This window comes from Ptiloglossa arizonensis, chromosome 5 (assembly GCF_051014685.1).
Source record: "Ptiloglossa arizonensis isolate GNS036 chromosome 5, iyPtiAriz1_principal, whole genome shotgun sequence".
Lineage (NCBI taxonomy): Eukaryota > Metazoa > Arthropoda > Insecta > Hymenoptera > Colletidae > Ptiloglossa > Ptiloglossa arizonensis.
In genome coordinates, this window is record NC_135052.1 from 14,695,292 (window position 1) to 14,721,206 (window position 25,915).

At 43.4% G+C, this 25,915-nt stretch overlaps 1 protein-coding gene across 1 annotated transcript in view; it reads right to left on the reverse strand.

Annotated features, from left to right (window-relative positions):
- LOC143146756 (uncharacterized) overlaps positions 1–25,915 on the reverse strand; it is a 202,487-nt gene that overhangs the window by 41,837 nt on the left and 134,735 nt on the right. The window contains exons 3-4 of the mRNA XM_076311362.1: positions 8,756–8,866; positions 539–652 (exon numbers count right to left, since the gene is read on the reverse strand). Coding sequence (XP_076167477.1) covers positions 539–608 — 70 coding nt within the window. The 5' untranslated portion in view covers positions 609–652; positions 8,756–8,866. The remainder of the gene's footprint in view (positions 1–538; positions 653–8,755; positions 8,867–25,915) is intronic.

A 25,915-nucleotide genomic window follows, 5' to 3' on the forward strand; every position in this document is an offset into this window, starting at 1 on the left:
GTAAAAATCTCACGGTGTTCCGGACTGAATAAGCGAATAATGAATAAAAGTTCGTTCCGAACGGTTGAAAAATTCCGGGAACGAAATTCGTTACGCGGTGTAGGTTCACCGAACCGATGTCGCCATGGTGGCACACTGGTGTTTTCACCGTTTTCGTTATTTATCGGGTAAATTTACGGCGGACCGCAAACTTCGGGGTGTCCTCGCGCCATTCGCCAACCTGTCTCATTTGCTGGATATAACGTAGGACGCGCGCCGCATCTCCATTTAAAGTTTATGATAAACACGCGCTCGATATTTTAGTTCGGATCGTCCGGCCGTGCCGCAGGGAAAATTAAACGTCCGCTGTGAAACTCGACTTTTCGAAGGAGGTCCTTGTCACGTATGCGAGCACGCGCGCGAAACCCGCTCGTTATCGTTATTTATTTAGTCTGCTTACGGCCTTTCAGCTATGCGCGTGCCCGTGGCTCGTTAGGTTCACCGATCTCTTCTAAATCTCTATTTAAACTTTATGATAAACCGTGGGCTTGGTACCAACCTGTGGGCGTACATGGTGTTCTCGCTGCTTCCACGAGGTCCTCGCGACTTCCGGGCGGCGCTTCCAGCATTGTTCCGCTTCCGGAAAATTTTTTTACGCACAGCAGGCTCAACGCTGGAACGTAAAATTACGAAAGTTTATTGATTTTTCGCGGACGATACACTCGTTGCAATTTGAGGGGTGGCACAATCACGGTGGCAGATTGAAAAATGTAATGTTTCAAATTCACTTCGGAGCTCGGCAATTATGTTTTTTACTTGAAATTATTAATTCGCTAAATATTTGAACATTCGAAGGAAAATAAGAAAATAACGATTCGAGAATATTAAGTTTCTTCCGAGCTGTTTATCATCAAAATTGAAATATCGGCTTGTTCGGAAAGTCATTTCGTTTCTTTTTCTCGGTAAAAACGAAACACGATTTTTTTAGAGTGTATAAACATTTTATTTAATTATATATTCTCCATTTTGGAAAACGAAATGACTTTCCGAACAACCTGATATATCGTTTCGATTCCTTTCTGACAAGGACTTGATTAAATGGTACAGATACGGAAGAAGTGTACAGAGATAGAAGTAGAGGGATGCAAAGAGTTCTGTACCATTATTCTCGTTTGAATTCATCGAATCCAGACTTTCAGAATTCTATACGAATGAAGTTTAAAACGTCCTAACACTCTGCCAAAAACACACTGATCAAAGTAGTAAACACTGTTTGTATGTAAACATCGATAACACTGTTTACAAAAGACAAATGCTTTTTATTTTCATTCGAACTATCCTCTCGTGAATAAATTCGTTGTTTCGTTCTGGTATATTCACGAGTCCGTTGTGTATCCTTCCCAAGACGCAACAATTAAGCCTTGGATTACAACGCATAAGTTGCACCGTTCTTTCCTTACATTCGCCCGTCTCGTTATATCCGCGTTATTACCGGCGGATTAGATAGCCAGCCGCGTTGCGATAAGAAAAGTTTTCCTAAAGTAAGAAACTTTTCCATTCGCAATAATCCAGCTTCCGCGATAAGTCGACGAGTAATTATTAAAGAAGCTCGAATGCATCTACAAAGTGAATTCTCGATAGGATGACCTTCCGCGACCACAGCGTAATTAAGATCCTCGCGCTGCAGGGGAGTGCTAGACGTTTTTTGAGAACGTAACCTGTTTGTCGTTCCACACTGTTTTCACGGGAAACTCGAACAGATCGTTTACATATTTATGGGAAACGTTGACCTCTGGAGAATACAACCATCCTTAAATACCAGTAGTACATTGTCGCTGACCGAAGGAGATTGTCCGACACAGGAGTGACTCGTTTCACTTACAATCCATTGTTCGTTAATATTTCTCTATGATAAGAACCATGTGCAGCCTGACAAGTAGAGAAATAATCGAGTCTTCCGTGAAAAGTAGAATAAAATTCTTCTCCGACAAGACGTGTATTCCAAGATCCTGACGACGGACGGTCCGTTTCATTTGTCTGGATCGAAGCGGGTTCTATTCTACTTGTTTTGACACGGGACCAATTGTAAGGACTCGACAGTTGAATTTATGATACCGAGCTTTGGAACACCGCTGATACTGATTTATAATATCGTCGGACGTATTGACAAATTGCTTACCTATCGTGTAGTTAATTTAAGAACGTTTCGTACAATGCCGAAGACATGTAACGTACGAAGTATACAAATTGAACGATACATAATAAATACATACGTACATGTATCGAAACTGTTTTTCCTGTATTATTCAACTTACACGGTCAATACCTCACCTACTTTCCACGTTACTGTATCTTCTAATTTTCTTCGTATTTCATTACATCGATCTTGTTCCCGTTATCTTTTTTAAATATTTATTATTTTACACTCTACAGATCAGATACGTACATAATTAGGTACATTTCGAAATCTCGGAAACTTGTGAATCGAAATGTAAATAAAAATACTTTCTTCGAAATCGATAATTAGTCGTTACGCGTTAACGACCGATAAATTTAAAACGTACCAAACGTCGTACTCGTGGATATTCGATTTTCGTTGGAAACACTTTCATTGTTCGCGAATATATTCCGTGACACCTGTACTCATCTTTTCCGTGCAATTTACCATCGGTTTAGTCCCGAGCCACGTTAAAAGGAGAACACTCGTTGCTTGGGGGATCTCGTCAGCAGCGCGCGGTAACCCGCGCGAGTCTCGCGTGCACGGGTCGGGGCGCGTTTTAATTAAATTTTCACAACCTCAGCGCCGCCAGGAATGCTCGCTGCGCGTAATAACGCGTATACACGCGCGCGTGTTGCATATTCACGCGGCCGTTGGTGCACAAACACGCGTACGGGGCCGGCCCGATCCGAATTCGCACGAGCGCGTTGCACGAGCCGGTTAATACTGTTTCACCTTTGTGCACAGGCGCCAGCCCAGAAAGAGAGTATTAACAACGCCGTTCTGTTGCTTTCATGGCGGTACCGTTTAGAAAGCCGCTTGCATGATTAATTTTTCGGGACGCCTCTAAAGCATCGGGCGCCTAAAACCTCCACTTCGGGGTAGGTTTTCTTTCGTATCGGCGTGGGGTTGGTTGTTTGCGTATCCCGTCCCGCGGCGAGGACCTCTCGCGATGGGATATTTCGAGGGAACATTCTTCTCCTATTCAAAGAGAATTTGTACAGTGTGGGAGCATTTAAAACAGGTCACCCGGATCACTTGTTTATTTTTCAAGATACAAGAGAATATTCGGAGGACTCGGTTGCTCCGTTTCATAGAGAACACAGTTACGGTTACGTGATTTTCCTTCCAGGTGGAAAACTTTGAGGATATTTCAAGGTCGTTAATTTTTGTTCAATCTGTTTTTTTTTTCTTTTTATTTATTTTTCGAAGGCTCGTGAAACGAACACAACGACCTACGGTCGAAGATTAGCCAGGTTTACCGTAGATACGGGTCAGGTTGCGAAGAGAAAGGTTTCGTTTCGAGAGATGGAAAATTTGCATCTTTATGTACTAAGTTCCAATGCGAGTATACGAAATGGTAATTACCAGCGAGGTAATGTTATTTGCATCGATAAACACTCCCGGGTAAAGGAGCTTCCACTGCTTTACCGAAATCTTTGTCGATTTTAAATCTCCAACTTGTTGCACGAAGTAAATAGTCAAAATATCTCTCGTTAACGAGTCAGATGTAAATTCAAGAACGATTAATACATTTTTACTCGGAGTTTGACATTTTTTGTTTGTATCCCGACAGGGAGCACGTGACAGTGCATTTGGAGGAACGAAATTGACCTTAAAATATACAAAGCACTTTCACTTATGGTGTTCGCAAAAAGTATGTGTTACGTACTGTCCCTCTTGAAACCATGTAACTTTCGTACACTATCATTTTTCATTCAACGCGTCGTTTATACGTTATTCAAGGTAAGCGTAAGCGCCTCATCCTTCGTACGAAGGAGTATGAGCCCAAAAATGTGTCTGCAAACATGACAGCGAATATTATTTTCCTTCTCTTTTATTACTTGTGTAGATTTGAAAATTTTTGAACCTTCACTTTGTTAACGTTGGTATTTATAACAATATTCGTTTGCTAATCATGAACAAAAATAGAAAATGAAATATATGCGATGCATAATAAATGGTAACTACTTCTTCGCTACTATACCTTCAGTTTCTTCGCTTCATCTCGTTATCTACGTTTAAGACAAAAGGGCACAACGTTTCTATCTCAATTGTAAAGGCAAACTGGCTTAGTTTTACTAAATGATCAGCATTTCTACGAAACATACAAAATATCGACGTATATCGATTCAGAGTCGAATAGGTCAGAGTGTACAAAGCATTCCAATGTAACACCATTTAGAAATAAAAGTTTAAGTCTGCACATTTTTCATACCTTTACGAGAGTACCGGTGATAGATCGAAGCTTGTTTTCTCGATGAAAATAGGTCCAAATACGACCTTGTTTGAAGGAGGCGGTGCTCGCAGAATTCAAAAGTGATTCGTATTATGCATAATTAACAACGATCCGAACGAGGTCGTGTTTGGATTGATTTTCATCGGGAAAACTTTGCCATTCATTGGTACTACCTCGCATGAAAATATAATGGAAAATTTATTATTTTTCATTTCTTCGTATTTTTGTGACCTTTTATCGTTCTCGTTCCTGCAACGATTCCGACATGTAACAGGGAACTTTGAGTATACGATGTTGAAACTTGCGCTGCGCGATTTTTAACCATTCGGTAGATAGACATTTCGTTTATTTATTGCGCTGATACACCTCGAACGATTCATCGGACAAGACATTATCGAGAAATTCCATTATCTTCGTCCAAGTCCTCGATATCGTTAATGAGTAACTCATTTCGTCGTAGAAGCTTCCCTTTGTCCTGTCCGCTCCGTTCCAGTGTACCCAAAGGGATGAAACGTCCTTCTCGGGATGCTCGAGCACGAACGACGATCATTTAATTTGTCGATACGTGATCGCGGCAGTTCCTTTATTGAAGAGCATCGTCTCCATTACGCTATACTCCCGTTCAGGGTAGGGAGGAGTTCTCTTTTATCCCTTCAATCATCGATAGTGGCTTCGAAATACAAATAGAACGTTTTCTGGAATGCGGGGCGCGATCATCGAGCTCGTACAGACGCTATCGACGTTTCTCATCGTGATCTCCGATTACGCTATTCCCTATCGTAAAGCTGAACTACTCGTTTTCGTTTCTTCGATCGTCAATGGTGGATCGAAAATAAAAGAGACCCAAGATGACAGATCGCGAAGACGCGTATCGAGCAAATTGTATTCCCATACTTCGTCAAAACTCGTTAAATAACAACCGACTGTGAAATAAATCAATCGAAAACCTTGTTCCACGAAAGTGGTTTCAAAGTCCGAAATCCTGTGATACCAAGTTGAAAATGTATCTGAGTATATTTTATACGGTAAAAGCGGTCTTAATTCACCGTTAATTCCGAAATCCTGTGATACCAAGTTGAAAATGTATCCGAGTATATTTTATACGGTAAAAGCGGTCTTAATTCACCGTTAATTCAATTTCTCCCACCTTCGTTCGATATTTTCGGAACGTTGTTCCGCGCGTGGACAATTCCAACAGGATCGGCGTACCCTCCGCGTGGGTACTTCTCTTATTTCTCCACGGTGTGGATTCTTCCTCCCCGGGAAGAATTCGGAGCGGAGAACAGTAGAAAGTTTTCTGGAACGTGGTACTGGCTTCGCGCGGTTCAATTTTCATCCTTTGACGATAGCCGAGAGAGCTCAGGAAGCATCGAGCATCGAGTCGCGGCAGCCACCGAACAACCGCTTTGTCTCGTTCCATTTTCCGAGCGGTACGTCGCGCGTTCCCCGTCCACCTTCCCTCTTTCGATTTCTTTCTGTCCCCCTTCGCTGTAACCCTTCCTCCCCTATGGTTCTCTCGATTCCTTTGTGCCCGATAGATCGAGCGGACCGCTTTCTCTCGCGAGCCGACGAGCGTTGGCACGCCGTCTCGCGGCGTTCTAATCTCCTTCGAGTTGTTCGCTCCGCCGCCTCTTCGGAGTTTGCCGATAGTGTCTCAAAGCAAATTCGCGGGCCGCAATTGCAGATAAAATTGCAGCACCGAATCGGACGCGTCGGTCGAGGAATCGTGTCTCCGTGGCCGCTTTCGCAGCGAAATCTCGTGGCCCCGTTTCTTGCGCGGAATTTACCGAAATTGCGTTCCAACGAGGAAAAATGCTGTTCAGGTCGGTCGGTGAAAATTATTCCGAGAGAAGTGAAATTCCGCTGGTCTTGAAAACAAAAACGGAACGGCTCGTCTGACTCGACCGTATTAACTCTCGGCTATCGGAATCGGTCGTCTTGATCTTTTCTCGTATTTTCTACCGGTATGGACGCACTCTTCGAAAACGTATTTTTGAACGTGACGTAATAGTTGAGGTCAAGTTCAAAGAAAATTCAACGACGTACAATAGTTCATGGCCTTTGTGTCACCTTGAGTACGATAAATTCAGAAATGGACAGACGCAAATGTAACACCTAAGACGGAGAGATCGACGACGAAGAATTAATTTTAACAAATTCTCGAAGTGCATCGGACGATATTAGAGAAGGATAAGAACTGTTAATATTAGTCCGGACGGTGATCGAGTTAGACGGAGCACCCTGTATATTAATAGAAGCCGTATTCAACGAGAAGGAAGGAACGAGGTAGATCTGAATCATTGAAAGAAGGTAAACTATTTTAGGTCGCAGATATTTGCTACCGTTTATACTTTCGTCAACATTATCGACCTCGTTTCTCGAGAAATCTTCTCCAGAAGATTCTCCGTTAGCCTGTGATACGCTCTCGCGAGTATATCCCCGCAATTTTTCTTCAAACGAGAGCGTTTAATTTCTATTTACATAAATCGGTTCCTTGGATCGTTCTGTGGAATACTCTACGAGATGTTCCATTTACTCTCTCTTCAAAAAGTACGCAAATATTTCTCAGTTGCATTGCACACATTTTTTTTTTTTTACGCGTTCTCCGATACTCTCTGTCGTTTAATTGTTCCGCGATCCAAATTTTGCGCGACACCGCGCATACTTTTAAGGTATCGTTTTGTTTGATAAATGGCACGCCACCGATGGTACGTCGCGAAATTTGTAGACGTTGTGTTCCAAGCGGGGCTTGGAAAACAGGGTGACAGACGGTCCTGTATTATTTTGGAAATGTATTACCCTGCCAGCGACCCCGACGATTGGAATCGGAGCCCGAACATTTCGGTTAGCCAGGAATCCCGTCGCGCGACTCGCAACAGAAATTATTCGCGTTCTGCTCAATAAACGGGCCCGCATTCCGACCGAACGTTTCGTTCCGGACGTGACGTTGCGCGAACCGTTACATATCCTTCGATCGCTACGACGTTTTCCAAGTTCTTTCACCATCGTACGGATCATCGGGGTCGTAAACAAAGTTCGAACGCGTCGAAAATTTCGTTAACGCTGATCTAACGTTCTTGTGTTCCTTTAAACGAGAAGAAACTTTCGAGCAAAAGTTCAAACGAGTACGCAGACTCGTTCGGTTTAAACTCGTTAGTCTTCGAGGGAATGAGATGAACATGGATCTTGGGGCAAGAACGGGAAATATATTCGAAACGAGAGTAAAGGTTTCTTTTGTGAAATTTTAAGGAGAACGGATCGAAATTTATGAATGATTACTTGTATGTAAAAGACTTCGGGCGTTGTGTCAATACTCGAGTTGTTTCCACGTGAGAAATTAATTCTTCCTGTATTATTATCTTATCGTGAGAGTTTCAAGGAGGATCGTAATACAGACGACTGATTTTTGAATTAAAAACAGTTTTTATTATTCCTTCAAACTCACTCGATGTTCCCTCTTTTACTGTACATGCTTTCGATTTTTTTTTTTAATCAAAATCTTTCAATCGTTTCTTGCCTTATTAATCGTACGATCTCTTCTCTCTTTTTGTTTTCGTCGTAGGACAACGTTACCAGTCGCTCGTAAGAAACTACAAATTTTTCATTCCTCGAGTACCGAAGGTGGCCATTTCGGAACATTGTCTTTTCATTCGTGTTTCCGTTGTCCATTACAAAGATACGATACCGTGGATGAGTTATAGGCCGAACATTGGAAAACAGTACCTTTTATGACCGCTGCGATGTCCATTCTTTATTCGTCGTCCAGCGGTTCCGACTGAGATACGTGAGACGAAATTCAACGATACCTATACCTACGCTCCGAACGAGGAAATTCCAGCCTCGGTGAAGCTTTCGGGGAATTTTATTTATCCGAATGCCATGGTCGTTTATCTTCGGCCTTGCGATCTTCCGCGACCGATAGCCTCTAGCCAGGTGGTGTCCCAGAATCCAATTTTTTTTTCCAGGAGGAAACCGTGCACGAGCGACTAATGCACTATGTGTGTGCTTTTCGAGATTTGAAACACGACGCGTTGCAGCGGGATACGAGGAGTGCAACGGTGCAATGAGATTTCTATTACCATTCAAACGTAGAGTTGAATTATCGATCAAGAGCTCGATCGATGTTGATCTCGAGCCGCGTGCTATTAACGAACGAATACCGTATCAGAGAAATATATAAACGGTTCTGTTTTCTATATTTGTAGGGTAATTGGGAAGCCCTGTGGGAAAATTCGAAAACGTACAGGTCGGAGAATCAAGAAAATGTTTTATTAGGATTTCTCAGGATCGGTTACGCGAGAGGTAAAAAAACGACTCACCCCGCTTCACGTCCCGCCACGTGTTCGTGATTTCGTCGAATCTTCCTCGCTCGTTTGGTGTTCACCCATATAGTCCTCTCACATGGTTCCGTTGTCCGATGTTCTTCGAACCTGAAACACAATTCGAACTGAAAGGATTCGCTGCGTGCGTGCGACGAGGATTCCAAAGTCAACGAAACATTGTGCGTCGCGAGGAAATCGTCAGAGGAAGGTACGATTTCCCTCTTTTCTTATAGAGGACTTTCTTTTTCTTTCTTTTTTTTTGTTGCATCACGTTTCAATGCTACAAGAGATGCACGTGCGAAGACGCGACGACAGGCTGCGCAATCCGACGATGTCGTCGGCTGCACACGCGACGAATGCTTGAGACGTCTGACCTGCATAGCCGCGCGAGCACACGCGTCAACTCGAGGCAAACAATCACACTTTCGTGCACGGAACATAAATCCGACTCGACTTTCTTATTTATTTAGCAGGACGACCGTGGTGAACACGTTTTTCGTTTGTACTTGGCGGGAACACGAATCGCCGATTAAGAAAGCACCATCACCTTTACAGCCTGCGAGAGTCGATGTTGATTCTTTCTTTTTTCTTTTGGATTTTTGAAAAAAAAAAGAATATTTTAGAGATACTCTCCTGAAATACCGAAACGAAATTTGAAACATTGACGAAGACGTTTCCCGTGGAGTGTGCTCTATACTTTAAGCTTTAAACGAGCTTTTCTTGAAACAGATTTTATCAAACTTGTGAATAAACCATTCATTTGATTGGCTTAAAATACGAACTATACATTTTCCATTATTGCAACCATTAGACAGCAACCACTTTGTTAATATTGAACCCAGACTATTGCCCCAATAATCAAATTAAAATTTAAACTTTCAAATTTCTTTCCATTATGATCTATTTGATTGTGGTTGATACATATGTAAGCAAATCGCCACTTGAACAGGGGGTTGTCAAATTCTAATAGTTGTTTGCCTTCGAGGTGGCGTTTGGCTTATAAAAAATTGGATATATCGAAATTGAGGTACCCCAGATCCGATATATTGAAATTCAATCCTTTCCTCTACTTTGTTACTCGAGGTCAAGTAGAATTGCCCCTGCCTATGGTCAGACAAATAGTATTGCCCGTCTATGGTCAGACACGTACTAGAACTCACGTCCATGGCCAGACAAGTAGTATTACTCCGTACATGGCCAGACAAGTAGAATTTCCCTGTCCATGGCCAGACAAGTAGAATGGCCCTGTCCATGGCCAGACAAGTGGTATAACTCCGTAGATGATCGGGCAAGTAGTATTACCTCGTCTATGATCAGACGAGTAGTGTGCCCTACTATAATGGCTATAATCGTTAAAATCGACTGGTATACAAACGATGTTATACATCGTTAAAAATCATCCCATGTTACGTTGTGGCAACTTTACCAAACCAAATGTTTCTTCCTAACCACGTGCTGTCTTTTCGTTAATCCACTCACGATCAATTTCAAAAATAATTTTCGAAATAAAATCTAACCGATTCATCGCTTTACTCTTAACTCCTTTCTTGTAGATTATACATGTATTTAAAACCATGCGGCTGATTATAAAAGCGCTCTCGCGCTGCTTGGGTTTTCCTATACTTATTTAAAAGAAGCGCGGTTGCGCTGTTCGGGATTCTTGGACAGCGTTTCTTCAATACCCCCTGAGACTCAAACGATTAAGATAGAAATATTCAGTTTCCCATGAGACTACTTCATTTCTGTAGTGGGATACCAAGACGTTAATAATTTCTCTACACGTCGAAATTTTTTTACAAAAATTGCTGAAAGTATTGTACAAAGTATGTGCTTTTAATATATATGCAAAACATTTATATTACGGATTCTGTGTTGTTGGAGAAAATTTCGGAAATATCGGTATTACTTGTAGCCCCAAGGGTAGCGTTCTCCCCCTTCAGTTACAAATCAAAGCCCGGAGAAACTACCCGAAATGCGGTAAAACGATGAAACGGGTCTAATAGGGGTTTAGCCCTTTGCGGACGAGTGTCGAGATATACTGGACGAAGTATTTTTACCGTTTTGTACGTGTGAACAAAAAAAAAAACTGATTTCTAAAAAAAAAAATCTCGTCGCGTCTGCGTGCTCGAATACCTCGGATCTGTTTCGGTCGCGATCTCGAGTCCCGAATGTTTGCACTTGTTCTATTCCCAAATACTGAGTACCTATTTATGTCTTGCATAGTACGTGTTCGCAGGCAGCGCGTACGTGTGCATGTGCGGGCACACGCGTCTCGCCGCATGCACCGCAGAACACACAAGAGCAAACAAGAGGAGCAAGCATGTGCGGCTTACAGCGAAATGTCGGCTGCAAACTGGAATCGCGAAGCTGTGCGCGTTGTAACCCTTATCTCGTGTTTGTTAAATCATATTTTATCGTTTCGGTTCGTTTCACGCGCGAACGCTCTAATGAATCGAATATTCCGGCACGTCGATTCGATCGAACCACGTATTTTGACGCGACGCGTAATGTGTGTGCTTTTTTTATTTCTCAAGCGTTCTGTGCTTTCACCGGAATATTTATTGTTCTTCGACCAATTAGTGGAAATGTTCGATTTACATTGGTCGAATTTCGACGAACAAATTCTGCATTCTTTTTTCTATCCGTTATCGCGATTTTTACTTTCCACGAATAACGCGACATTTGAACGGTTATCGATTTAGAAGAATTCAAGGATTCGCGAATAATTTCCCATACACGTTTCATCCATTCTATTCGATATTTTTTACGAGAGTCATGGATGTAATTCACGTCGCGTCGAAGCGAATGGGTATCCCCGAAACGCGTTGTAAACGTCCACGAGTAGTGCTCCGAAACGAAATTGGTCGTAAATTCCGTGACGAAGAATCTTTTATCTCTTAATGTTCTCCCTCCCTTATCCCTCGTTGCGCCTGGCACCGTTACAAGATAAGGGATGCTCGGTTCTTTTCTTAATCTTCGCTTTTTTACCTCGTTCTGCCATGCTTTTGGCCGATTCTTTTATTGCATCTTACATTTGGGGGACGAGCACGGTTTCATTTGTGCAACAATGCGTTAAAGGAAACCTAACGAATGTCTCGGATTCCTGGAGATCCATTCGAATGCATTTCAATAGAAAGTAACAAATTGCAGCACACTGTATCGAAGGACAGGTAAAATTATGTGGGATTTTTTAGACCAGGAGAAACAAAATGTACAATACTTTCCATAATTGGTGAGATAAATAGGAGACATTTAAATCATTGTAAATTCTGTCCTGTTAGTCTAATAAATTATTCTAATTGCAATTTTTCCCAGCAACACTGCGCTGACATTTAAATTTGTACTTATCGGTGGGGAACTATTTGTTGTCAAATATTCTTTACTCGAATTGATTTCCTATGACATTCAATTCCAATATTCTTAAATCCTTAATTTTTAGGATGGAATAGTACTTGTTACACTTTAAGTTCCAGCACACGATACTAAAATTTCAATTTCGATCTAAAACGATCGCAACCAGTTATTACTACAACCGCTTCGTCTCTGCATTCGTTCACTATTATTTGACCATTAACCATTCTTCGACTATTGACAATTATTTGTTCTACCTTCGTTATTTCTAGTTCCGTGAAACCCTGGCGCACCTCGATAGCGAAGAAAGTAAACAACGTCGATAAAATTTCTCCGAAAGGAGAACCCATTTAAACGTTCGTAAGAGTATCAATTGCAACGACTTGGACAGTGGATGTCTCGAAAATCGTGACCAATGTGTACCTATACATCACTGAAAAACCAATCGGCAATTTATCACTCGGACACTGGCAGAAATTCTACGATTTCCCTGTCTCTTGACCCTTTATCTTGGTCGTCCGAAAAAAAAAGGAAAAAAAAAAGGGGTTGTGGTTTCACGGCGTGAGCGACACCAAACGTTCGGTGTTCGATGGTTTTCACGTCTCACCGCCCCCAATTTTTCTCCTTTCTTCCGGTCACCGTGCCGTCTCCCTCTGTTCGACAATTGTAGCTCGAGCCGTGGCTTGGATAGCACGAGAGGGGGGAACACCGAACGAGGGAAAAGAGGGGTGGAGCAGCGATGTGGCTGCGAAACTTTCGTCGACGAGGACGATTGGTTTCCGCCTGAAAACAGCTTTCAGACACCAATTACCGGTGCGGCTGCAACAACCGACCGGTGACCACTCGAGCGATAACTGAAACTCCCGTCAGGATTTCGCTCCTCCAAGAAGTTCCGAAGCCGCTATACCGAATTAGCGGACGTGCGGACATCGACGCTATTATCTATATAGTCCGGAGCAGCTGGAGTCGGCCTCGTCTTTGTGCAACGTCCGACGAATGGAGAGTGAAATAACGATAACAGGGCGGAAACTGTTCCGTCAATTATCTCGCGCCAAGTTTCTGCTCAAAGTTTCCACGCTATTCAACGCCGAACGCGTATCCGTTTGTCCCCTTTGCATATTTTAATGTCTCCGGACCGAGTTTGATTGGATGCGTTCATTGCCGTTTACCTACGAGAGTGTCTCGAATGGAAACGAGACTCCTTTTTTAATAAATTTCCTGGAACGTTTCGGCCAGCTAACGAGGGGATATCGTACAGCGTTCTAACTTCTATGCACCGTTACCGGGGAATTGATAGTTCGTCGATATCGTAGAAACTCGTGGCGGTATTAAGTCGTTACGAAGAGTTCGCGCACAATTGGCTCGATACCCACCCCGCGGGGGTGGTTTACCATATCGGGATTAAAATATCGGGAAATTGTTAACAGATGTGTATATTCTCTACCACGTAGAGAAATAATCGGTTGTTGGATCGATGGAATAATTCAGTGCGTAACGGGAAAGAAATAAATGGTGGAATTGCTTGTGAGTTTAAAAATATAAAGGTGTTTCGTTTTCGTCGATTCGACGAGCGTCCAAGGTTTTCGTAGGTGGCAGAGGAATAGAAAATGGACGAATTGTAGACGCGGGGGACGATAGTCGAGTGAAAACCGTCATTGAAAAACGTTTCTTTAGGCGCGAAAGCAAACGAGGTCGACGTTATTTCCGATACCACGCGAACGATGATATTTTCGGGCGGCAGTCATATTGGAGTTATTGCTCTGCGGTTTTCGAGGTTAACTGTAGTTTGCGCCAACTTCGAACGCGGTATATCCTGTGCTTCTAATGTAAAAAATATGAAAGTGTAAATGACGGACACCTCCATGAATATGTAAGCAACTGCTGTCGAGTCTCGAACTATTTCTTAAACTTTGGCAAGCGGTGTTAATTTTCAGGCACTGTAGGGTGCAACGCAAACCTCCTCACCAAATCTTAATTTCGTTGTTACGATTTGACCAGCACGTGTTCTCTGCAACGTTCGGGGGAAACTTTTCTCGGAATAAATTATACGGAGTATTGAAAAATTTCCAAGTGTCCAACAATTAAAATATCCGAATAATAATTTTATCCAGGTCCTACCAGCTGAGTCACGAGTAAAACATTTATCTGACGTATAACGACTTACAAGAACCGTTGATACGGAAGTATCGATTCCAAAAATTTAAGATCCGTGCAAAGGAATCGATAGATTGGACCCCATGAAAATAGATAACGATCTCAAGAACAATCCTATTGGAAAGTGCTCGCGAGAATAGACTACGATGTAGAAGCCTAGAACTTGATCAGAATCCGATTCGTTTGTTGTTTAAAACAGTGCTCATAAAGTTAGATAACCAGCCTGTACCCATATTCGTGTATTATGCAAGCATCAAGATCCCAGCCGCCGAACCAGCCAACCCTGTTTTACACACACACACACACACATACACGCTTCATTCATGAGGTCGCTCCCAGGAGTCGTATAGTTGGCGACTAGTAATTACCTAGACGAGTGACACTATCTCCGTTATCATTCCCAGGGTGCAACGAACACGCAATATCCGAGTTTACGTTCATAAAGGATGTTTGTTCGGGCACACCTAAATTGTGTAACTCCCGTTATCAGATCGATCGTGATAATACTGTTTCAGCGAATAATCACCACTCGAAGATAACTGATTGATTCATCGCGAAGGAATCACCCCTGTGAACCGTTTCACCTGTTTTATCGATTTGAATCAACGATAAGATACGAGTGCAACGATTACTCAATCGCGAAAAGTATCACCCAAAATTGTCCCGACCGCATCGGTTCAAACCCCACGGAAGATTACAAACTAAAGGAAGTTCTTTTATTTTATTCGCCGTTTGCGTTTCTCGGTTTTCATTGCTGAAAATCCGTCCGCAGAGCGCACAATAAGAACGCGGAGCGTTGCGCTAGAATCGTTCTTCCAATGCAACTCTTTCCATTCTCGGTTATTCTCTATTTTTACGACTCGTCGTTTCTTTACCCGGTTCCCCCCGTCCAGCTCCCCTTACCTTTGTCTACAAGCGTATACACGCATTTGTACATGTACCGGCGTTCACTGTTTCTTTTTCGGATAGCTGGCCGTCTCTCCGGTTTTCATTTCTCCGCGTGTCTTTTCCCGCTTCCGCGGCGGGGGTTACCGTTCGCGTTTATCCGGATGCTTTCGCGGTACGTACATCAGTTCGCGGGCGTAGGTTTCTCCGCGGTTGGAAAAAGGGACGAGTTCATAACCCGTGATACAGACGAGGAATATAAAGCGGGACCGTACGGTGGAACGATCCCGTAACCTTTTCCCCCTCGTCTTACGGGCGCCCACATTTTTCTCGACGGATTTCCTACCGCTGACCCACGCAAACATCCTTTGAGTTCTTAAGGAAGCGGGTAGACAAGCCCCCGTCCCGTATAACTTCTCGCGGTCCAAAAGTTCGCGGAACCAGGCCGCCGGGCATCCGGATGCAAATGAAATTTCGCGAGAACGAGAGCTTCCCACGGACGCTTATTAAAGTTCGACACGTACACGCACGCGCGGTGAAAAAAAAAGAAAAAAAGAAATTAACCGTGCCGCCATTGAATATATTCCGGCCGAACGGAACGAGCCGCGACGAGCAACTCGAAACCGTCTAATTAAAATAGTTGCCGCGGGCATTTACCGTTCGAACGGGATGCTACTCTTCGAGTGACCTCCGTGTTTTTTAATTCCCAGAAACCTACCCGATTTCTACGCCGGTTGATAAACTGTTCCGTATCAACGATCCGTGAACTTCTCTTTGCGCGGAATGAAAACGACCAACTGACACACAGGTGAATATCAATAACGAATATCGTACCTGCGCGTGATCGACCACTCGAAGAAACATACCAGCGAATGAAATGTTATTTTTATTAAATATAGAACAGGTACGAGGAACACGTGATGCTTTCATTTCGAAAATACGTACGAACCTTCGCGAAGTTTATTTTAAGTTTACACTCACCTTGCGTCTTTTGATAGGAATTAATTACAAAAGAAGGAACGTATGTAACCAACCGATCAATGGTACCAAAGAAAGATACTAAAATACATCGTGTATGTGCATTGTAAGTATCGGGTAACAAATTGACAATTTTTATAGAATACGTTACATTTACCGGAACACTTGAACAGCGAGTTAACCAACCAGAGATGCTCGAATAATGCAAGAGAGGTTCAGCAGCGATTTTCGATACTGTCCCTAACTATTCTTAGGTCGGTAATTCTGTAGAGGACGCGTTGATTGTCACTGTAGTCGGCGTGTCTCACGGTGTAATTTATCACGGACACCTGAGCTTCCCGTTTTCTGCGGGTAGTAGCGACATTTTCTGGCAATTAACGCGCATTTCGCAGTTCCGCAAGAATGGAAATCCCCGACTAGAGAGGAAAGAGGGATCGAAGCGAAAATGGATGATCCTTTAATTCTCGGGCGTACAATAAATTACTAATTACGAGGAATATAATTAATTAAACAACTCGTCCACTCTGTGACCTGTGGATTAATCACGGTCCTGAATGTTTGAACAAACCTGATTCGATTTAATTAACGCCAATCAACGGCCGCGCTAAATATTAATAGAACTCTCGGACAACGCGTAATTTTCAGCTCGATTAACGAACTCGTTCGAACGTTCGGTGATACAAATTTCGTCGATTAGATATTTCGAAAATTATCGAGTCGTGAGGGATCGTCGCGACGATACTGTATTTGTAAAATTACGCGCAACGAGCATTTAGTATTTTATCGAAACTGTACGGGACTTCCGGGAAGCGTCGGGCACGAGGAAAGGGAAACGACGCGTTTCGAGCCGCAAGAAAACCGAAGTGGATTCAAAATTTATGAACACCCCGTATTATGTAACAGGTCTTTTGTGTCGCGAGCGTCGTGTTTAGCTTCTGCACCTTAGAGGCGGCCTTGCAACAGAGGGATGCTGTAAACGTCGTATATCCTCCGTGAAAGACGTTGGTCGTAATTTAGAGAACAGATTGCTTCGTGCCGACGCAACCTGATTACAACTAAATGGTTCAAAGTTCGAACAGTGACACGAATTATGTCTCGAAATAATATTGTATCCGAGGGATGTCCTTTGACGCAATCAAACGTTGCGAAATCTCGTTCTCGCTGGAGAACCAATTCGAAACACCGTGTAAATTTATCGTTCTCATCGAACCAACAAATCATTCGTTGGTATTATTACGGAGAAGAAACGTTCGACAGAAGATACGTTACACACTGTACAGTTTTTGCAACACTCCGGTATAGTTGACGAAAGAAACGTATACAACGGTACATCGCAAGGTGATTTTCAAATAATCTTAACCCTCGATGCGTAGAATATTGGTTACTTTTATCGATACCATTCGAAATGGACATTCGTTTCAAATGATAACGGTATACCTTAAAAGTCACGTTACGGTATATTATTCATTTGCTTTTTTATCCGCTATAACGTTGCCCCGTAGAAAGTACCATCGCGCGGTTTGAAAAATACGAGATCACCTTGATATCTTCGAACATAGACGGTACGAATTCGACGGGTGGCTTAACGACCACCGTGTATCGTGTTTCGAAATTGTTTTCCAATGACTGGATAACATTTAACATTCGATCGAGTGTCATTGTTCGAGAACCGAATTCCCGGTTTGCAATTGGACCAAAAATCTCGCGGATATTGTTATTCGAGGGGCACTTCGTTCGATGGTCTCGCGTTTAAATCGATTGCACTCTATAAGTTGTCGTACGTTGTACAATGATTTACGATGGATCTCGTCACATTGAGCACGACCCAATTACCTTTCGCGAAAGTAATGGCGTCTCGTGCTGTTTAGGCGTTCGCACTCTTCCGACCGCGCGTAACAGAATATTAGATAACGCGGTGTATACACGTAATGCGAAATGCCTGGTGCAATTAAAGTGCATTACGATGCGCCGCTGGGAAGTTCGCTCGCTGACAATAACCGAAATGGACCGCGCATTAACGGGCCGTTTTAACGCGTTTCGGCCAAGTGGCTCGGCTTCGATAACGCGGTAAATTCACCGTCGTGAAACACGCTTCAGCGCGTTGCATTCGATAAAAACATCGTGTGCACCGAAAACATGCTCCGAACACAGTCGTGCCGATCCATTACCGACACGCCATTTTTGCGAACGTTTATCGGGGAGGGCTCCAAACTAGCGCGACATCCACGGTGGGAGTGGCCAAAGGAGAATTTGATGTAGAAAAATACGGGTATTTCGAACACAGTAACAACTCTAGGGGTACGTTCCTTTTACATCGTTTTAAATATAGGAATTCGAGAAAGAAAATTAAGGGAATAAATTTACTTAAATTTTCGAAGCAGAATGTGAACCGTCGAATAATTTGTACTCCTTGTGATACTTGTCGGTGCGAGGGTCCAGGAAGCCTTTAATTTGGCCAGGAGCTTTTTAATATTGATTCGATACAAATTGAACGCAACAGAAGTTTTCTGCTTGTAAATTTTGCACGTAGAGACCTTCCTACTTTCGTAACAGGACAAAATGTTTAGAAGTTACCGATACATCGTCGTTTAGAATTTTCTCGATATTTATTCGAATCTCGCACAGCGATTACATTCCTCTCTGAATCGATCCCGAGACAATATAAAAAAAGATACAACATTCCGCTCGAAAGAGTGAAAATTACTCGTTTCAAACTATCGTACAAATATTTCGTTTTTAAAACACCGTATCGCCCCGGAAGAGAATCGTGGTATTCGTTCCTCGGAACAATAATTATTTCGGTTTCGTATTTTAAGACGATATCGTAGGATCTTACGCGCGAAGAAGAAAACCTGGAAGGAGACGCGAGAAGAGCATTATTTCTCGAATAAACACCGCGCGACCGTAATTCCGCGAGATACGATCTTCCGACAATGGAGTCTCGCGATTCTCCTCGGATAAATCAAAACCCGGGGACCGTAAAGCCTCGACTTTTCTTTCTTCGTCGCGGGGGGCTAAACTCGACCAATCTTCCCCGCGTATCGAGGCAATAACCGTGCGTCATCTTCGCGATCGTATTCGTTCTTGTTAAGGGGGGTCACTTTTTCGTTTCCTCTTCTTAATTAAGCGCGAAGTTTGAGCCGCGCGAGACCAATACCGAGATGCTCTATCGGGGTTTCTCTCGTTGGAGGAACGGTTAACCCGTTTCTTTGGCGCTATTTGTCATGCCAACGGCGCGAAGAAAGTTTCCTTTTCCTCGCGCAATGAAACAACGACACCGACGTCGTCACGTAGCGGCTTTACACGACGTCCACGTCGCGTCTCTTCCAGCCACGTTTCTCCCCAACTACCACATCACCTTCCCTGTCCGTGTTACCCCGGTCAGGACTCTCTCTCTCTCTTCTCGTGCTCGTCCTCCAGCGTCTCGAGAGTGGTTTCGTTCTCCCCGAAGTGACGCGCTTCGTGGCTGACTGAAGGGCTACTAAGAGGGCGGACGCCTGGACGTAATGGGGTCGATGCATCCTGAGGGGTGGATAACCCTCAGAAACAAAGAGACTGCTGGAAATCTTTTAGGAGATTGCCCCTACCTCGTACGTTAACTTCGTTTGGCCACGTTTCTCCGTCGGTATTAAAGCTTCTCGAGAAATATTACGCGATTTGGTTCGCGTTGCATCTTGTTGTTCCTGAACCGTTTCTTTGGTTACGTATTTTCGAAGCGTAATAATTCATCGGTCGAGAGAGTCTTTTCGCACCGATGAAAAATTCGTAGCGTTTATTCGCGTTTTCTCCGATCGTTGTACTTAAATTCTAGAGCGGGAGAATATCGAAATTTCGAAACTGCGATTCAACGATCGGGATTATTGTACGCGTGAAAGTGAATCGAGAATGTCGAGTAAAATTTGTTCACGCGAGAAAATCGACTTTGAAAATTCATGCACGTCGCGCACCGAGCACGACTGAACTGACGTTTCTTTCCAATACTCGTCGCTTCTATTTGTCTCGATCTCGACTAATTAGCAAACAGCGAGCTCGACTGAAAATAAATAATCGTACCGTATCGTCGTCGACGTTTCCAAACACAAACGCGAGTAGAAACATCGAGCGGTGGTCAGACTCGTTAGGCGAGTCGTATTTAATCGTTCAGGGTTTTTTCTCGAGAACGAAACCTCGCGTGAAAAACTGATACCTGTTCTGTATCATTTTTTCGATGAATTTTTACGCGAAGAATCGCCTTTCTTCTTTCTCGTTTCTCGGCACGAAAGAACTCACCGTGAAACAAAAATTTCGTTCTCCGCGTAACAATTTTCGCGAAAGAAACGCGTGGCTTCGCTCTGTAAAAATTATCGCGTCGTTTAAGCCGCCGGGTCGTGATTTGTTTCGCGAATAAAATCTAGCCAACACGCGAAACTCGAGTCTCACGGTATCAAAGAGTACCGTGGTCCCCGAACAACGAACCGCGGTGCACCGTTGCATTCGCACGGATTTACGAACAACGATTCCACGCATGTGGTAACCTCGGTGGCCACATTGCGGCGATTATTAACGCTCGTACGTACGATAAACTCGGCGCCCTGGCCCCGAACATTAAGTACGAAGCGCGAGCATCTCGGTGCAGGTTAAATCGTCGGTATCGCGAGTTTACGCCGCCGAGAGCTCTCGTTGGCGGGGCTCTCGTGGCGCGCTTAAGTGCGCAGATAATTGGTTCAGACAAGAAAGTTTCGCGGGTGGAATATAGCCCGTGGCCGTGGCGGCGTTTTGTAAAAATTTTCGAGCGCGGTTACGTTACGCTCGCCGCGAGCCGACGAGGCGAAAATTTTCGTAAAATTTACGCGGCGCGGATCGTCGAAGACGCGCGGGATCGCCGCGTCTGAAAACCGGGTCACTCGGTTCGCGGAACGAAACATCGATTTACCGATGAATTCTAATTAGACGAGATGGAACCCCCATTTAAAGGGACACCGGGCGTTCTCTCATTCAACGGAACGCTAGTCGACACGCTCTCGTTCAAAGGTTCGCGCTTATTGTTCGAGCACCTATAAAAAGGTGTATTCAGTCGGCACGGGGGTACGTAGAAGTGCATACGTGAATAGCCATCGGTGACAATGCATCACGAAGACACACGCGTCCATTCTTGAGCGATGTTTCGATCTCCGTGCACGAATATACAGTTTCCTTTAACGTTAAATTCTTGTCGGTTGTGTTGTATACTTGTCTCCGGTACGTACACGATGTATTTAAATAATCCAGCCGAACGAACGCGGAAATATTGTTCTTAAAACGGATGAAAGGATGCATCGTGATGCAGGGTAGGTGAATGCGCGTCGAGGGGATCGCTGATGACTGAACGATACGATTAATTACTCGCACAATGGTCGAGAGATTGCGCGAGGATCTTTAGTAACGATTTGAAGAATAGTAGGGGTAAATTTGAAACGGGTTCTGAAAACGTTTAAGAGAAAATTCATAAACGTATTTAATCGCGGTATCGAAAATAACGGACGAACGGTTTATACGTTATTATTATGTTATAGGAATACGGTATTCTCGTATCGGCGACCTGTATTATCGTTTCAATCGAAGCGTAAGCTCGGTGCTATACAACGGATAAGTAATGCATTTGTATTTGAATTTTGTATCGTTCAGTCTTAAAAACAGCTTTGTACAATGACGAGGACGATGAATTATTTCCGGATAGTTCGCCGCAGACTTTCATCCGAAATAACTCGGATCTCGTTACGCGTCAAATTTCATACGTATACGCGTCATAATTTTCTAACTAGTTTTTACGTTAGAATCGAAAAAAAAGAAAAAAACGCGACATCCTTACAAAATTCACAGTCACCTCGACGTTACGTAAAATCTAAAATATATAGCTCGAACAGAAATTTATACAAATGATTTCTCTCTCAAATCTATCGTATATAAATAAGAAGTTATTTCACGAGGCAATTGTTATCGATTCGTTCTGTAGAAGCTTTCCCGGACTTACTTTCGGCCAACTTTGGCGCCCTTCTGTTTGATCTGTGTTCAAGATCGCTAATGCAATATTTTCATTTCGTCGAGCAATAGGGTGGGTAGCAGCGGCCGAAAACTCGATTCGTAAACAAAAATTGAGGATAGCAGGGGCAACGAATTGATTCGAGCCGAGCCGGGGAAACTTATCGCGCAATTTCTTTTCGGGGCCGGTCTCTCGTCTCTGGTCCGTTGTTTTCCCTCAGCTTGTTCTACAGCGAATCAAGCTTAAGCTGCTTAGAACTTCGTAACCCCCCGATGCGATAGTTCCTGATGTACACGCGATCGCACCCGCGCGCGTGTACATGTACACGACAATGTGCAATACGAATTTGAAGCGATAGACGCCATCGGCGCTGGGCGTAACTCTGATATATCGACGGATTACACAACCAACGACGCCGTTCTGGCCGGATTTTCCTCCGACCATGGTCACGGTAGACCTCCATCTTGCCTGGTAAGTAAAATTTTGTCGAAGCTCGTAAACCGCGCAACCGATCCAATAACTGGTCCGTGTTAAAACATTCCACCCAAACGATCCACTCACCACTGGTCTCTCGCTGTTTAATTTAAACGACGATTTCGTCATTTGGACCTCGCGTTACTCTGTTCTTTCTATCTTTAAATAATTTCGTACTCCGTGATTTATGCGATTTTCCACAATTATCTTCAACGATTCGGTGCATTTCTCGTTCTTCTCAAGGGACCGAATTTAAACGGTAGTTAACGTCAAGCAATTTTCGAGAGAAATTTTCAAACGACGGGATTAAGAATATTTTTAAGGAGACAGGTCTTTTGTAACGGTTTTGAAAGCAGTCGGGCACAGCGTTCGTCGCTTCTTGTACGCTGCTGATAAACGTGCCAGTTCTACCATGAAGAGAGATGCACAATAATGGAGTACAAGTGGTACCCCATTGTGGCGAACACAATGAACCTCTCGTTTGAGCATTCCTAAGGAGAATGTCTCTGGCAGTTCGACGCGATTCGGGGAATAAATGCCGCGGAGCACCGTTGTCAAACAACTTACCAGTCCACGGATATATTCCACCGTTTTCTGGTAATTCCCGTGACACGTGGAACCCCGTATCGTTTTCCATGGTACCGGGAACGTATCGGGAACACGGTAAAAATATTTAATCGAGTTGCACACCGGATGAAATAATTTCCGACTCGTTCGACGAGCTTGCAATTCTAAATCAAAACGAAAAATAAAAAGAAACTATGCTTATCCGTTACTTATTACACATTTCGTTCTTAATTAAATTCACAACATAGCCCTTTAGATAGATTCCACGCTCGCGAGATCATTCACAAGCCTTTAAATGAATTCCAAACTAGGAAAATAGAAAAATAGGTATCGATCTTATCGTTGCATCGTTGTAAATCAGAATATAATCACTTGGGAAATAACCTGTTAAGCGAATCCTGTACTGGCACAATTATGACTTAAATACCTCTTAATTGTACCTAGTACACGTTATATTTCAATTAAAAAAAAATCCCCTGTCGGCGACCATAAAGAACACGATCGATTTTCAATCTGTACCGTTGAAATTGTAGTTCGGTTCATGTTTTTTTCAATGAAACGTTGTCCCAACGATCGAAATAAAATTCGTCCTCGTTACGTCGATTAACAACGCGTACGCACACGTCCGTTAACTCGTCGTTCCCTCCCCAATGGGGGGCTGACAAAATATTACACATCGACCGGAGTACTCTATTTACGGGGCAACCGAGAGATACGCCACGGAACAATGGAGCTCTCTCCGCTCTGACCGGTGCATTCGGTTCATATTCCCTTGTCGGCGTAAATTCGCCTCGTTCCCTTCGTCGTCAGCTCGCGTCTTCGCGTATTCCGGCGTCGTGACGCTCCTTCGCCGTGTACCCTTCATCTCCTTGTCGGTCCGATTTCGAGCACAATGAGAATCCGAGATAACGCGACGTTGCCTCGCGTCGTTTCACCGAGATATCCGGTCGTCGTCAATGTTACATCGTTCGAGGCATTGTCGGCAACCGTGTCCTATGCACGGCGATAAATTAAACGACTTCCGTCTGGGAGGGATGGCGCAATCTAGGAACCAGATCTTCCGAAACGTTGCGCGAGGATCGTTTCGCGAGAAATGCCCAAATCATCGCGTAAACTCGAATCCCGATCGGAACAATATCCGGGGAAGGGTTTCTGCTCGATGAAACACCGAGAAAGAATATTTTATTCCATTTCTACTCTCGATGCCACGACTTCATTTTATTTACGAACAAACGAACCGTTTATCAGCGTAAACGACAAAGGTAATGCAATTTTGAACAAACATTCTCGGCGTTACGAATTCTTTGAGAAGAGGTAATACTCTACGAAACGAATACACGATGGAATGAATCGCGATCGGGGTTGATACAATTAAATAGCCTACTTTCGCGGAGAACGGCAGGAGAAAATTAATTTGTACAGAAATAATGATTTTTACTCGCGATTCATTGTATTTTCCAATTGTTACGAATTCAATTGCACTTCGCTCGCGAATCAACGTAACAAATGTTGGCCACTCTGAATTGCAAAGCAAATTATCAAATGACCGGATAAAATGGTAGTATACTTAAAATATATGAATAGAAATTTAACACGGAACGGTGAACGTAACACGAATTAATTTGTATTGTATACGCATATAATAACCTGCAGGAACCGCTTTCATCTTTTATCACTTCGATCGGTGGTTTTGGTAACAATTCCGTCCAATTCGTGAATTGTGTTTCACGATAAATTAATGTATTCCGTTGCGATGTATGGTTACGGTTGATGTAAATTTTTTCATTCTTTCTCGGTTAAATACACGGCTGTTGAAACTGCTACCGACAATGTTTTATTACACATTTAAACGCGGAGTTGTTTCACGCACGAAATAATTTTCAGTCCTTGCAGTATCAACAGTAGCGTTGTTTCTCGTTGGAAAATGAATTTCGTTCGAGCTGCACAATTAAAAGAGTACAATTATAATATTAATAACAACGATACGTCTAAGTATCGAAAGAGCGAATACACTAGAAATGAGATAAAAAATAGAAGATAACAAGTATAGTTTCGAGTATTATTATTCTCAGAATCTTGATACATTTATTCTAAAAACTCTTACGAATGATGTGGAAAATATTTCGTACACGCAAAGTTTATACGCGCGTTGCGTCCCTTTTGAGCTCGACGTTTCTCTCAATTCAAATATCGATGATGTTAACGCGAAACACCTTTGTCAATGAGCTACTCTCTGGGACGAGATGCTCTCCGTATTAACGAGAACGATGCACGCGAAGGTAGCGCGTTTCCGTCTAAATGAAACAAAAGACGCGAACTTCTCATCGACGCCCCAGAAATAACTCACTTCCCGTCGATGTTGTTCTATTTTTCCGCGTGTTATTAATTCCCCGATATCTGTGGCCGCAGTGCCGATTTGCGTCGTCAGCGTCCCATCACGGCCCATTCCGTCGTCCGCACGAATTTGTTCGCAACAAGATGAAACTGTGTCCGCTCCATCGCCTCCTCCATTCGCCGCGTCCATCGAAGCATGAAACTGTCACGGACGAAGGTTAAATCGGAATCGCGAACGTTGTGTTCCATATATGGAATTAGGCTACGTATTATCAGCTTCCAATTCTAACTAGTCCACCGTTGTATCCGTTCTCGTTGTTATATTTAACCGCTGACCGACCTACCCGCTGCTCAATGGGAATGTTGCCTCTCGTCGAGTTCGCAAAGCCGGTTATTTAACAAACGGAACTTCGTTT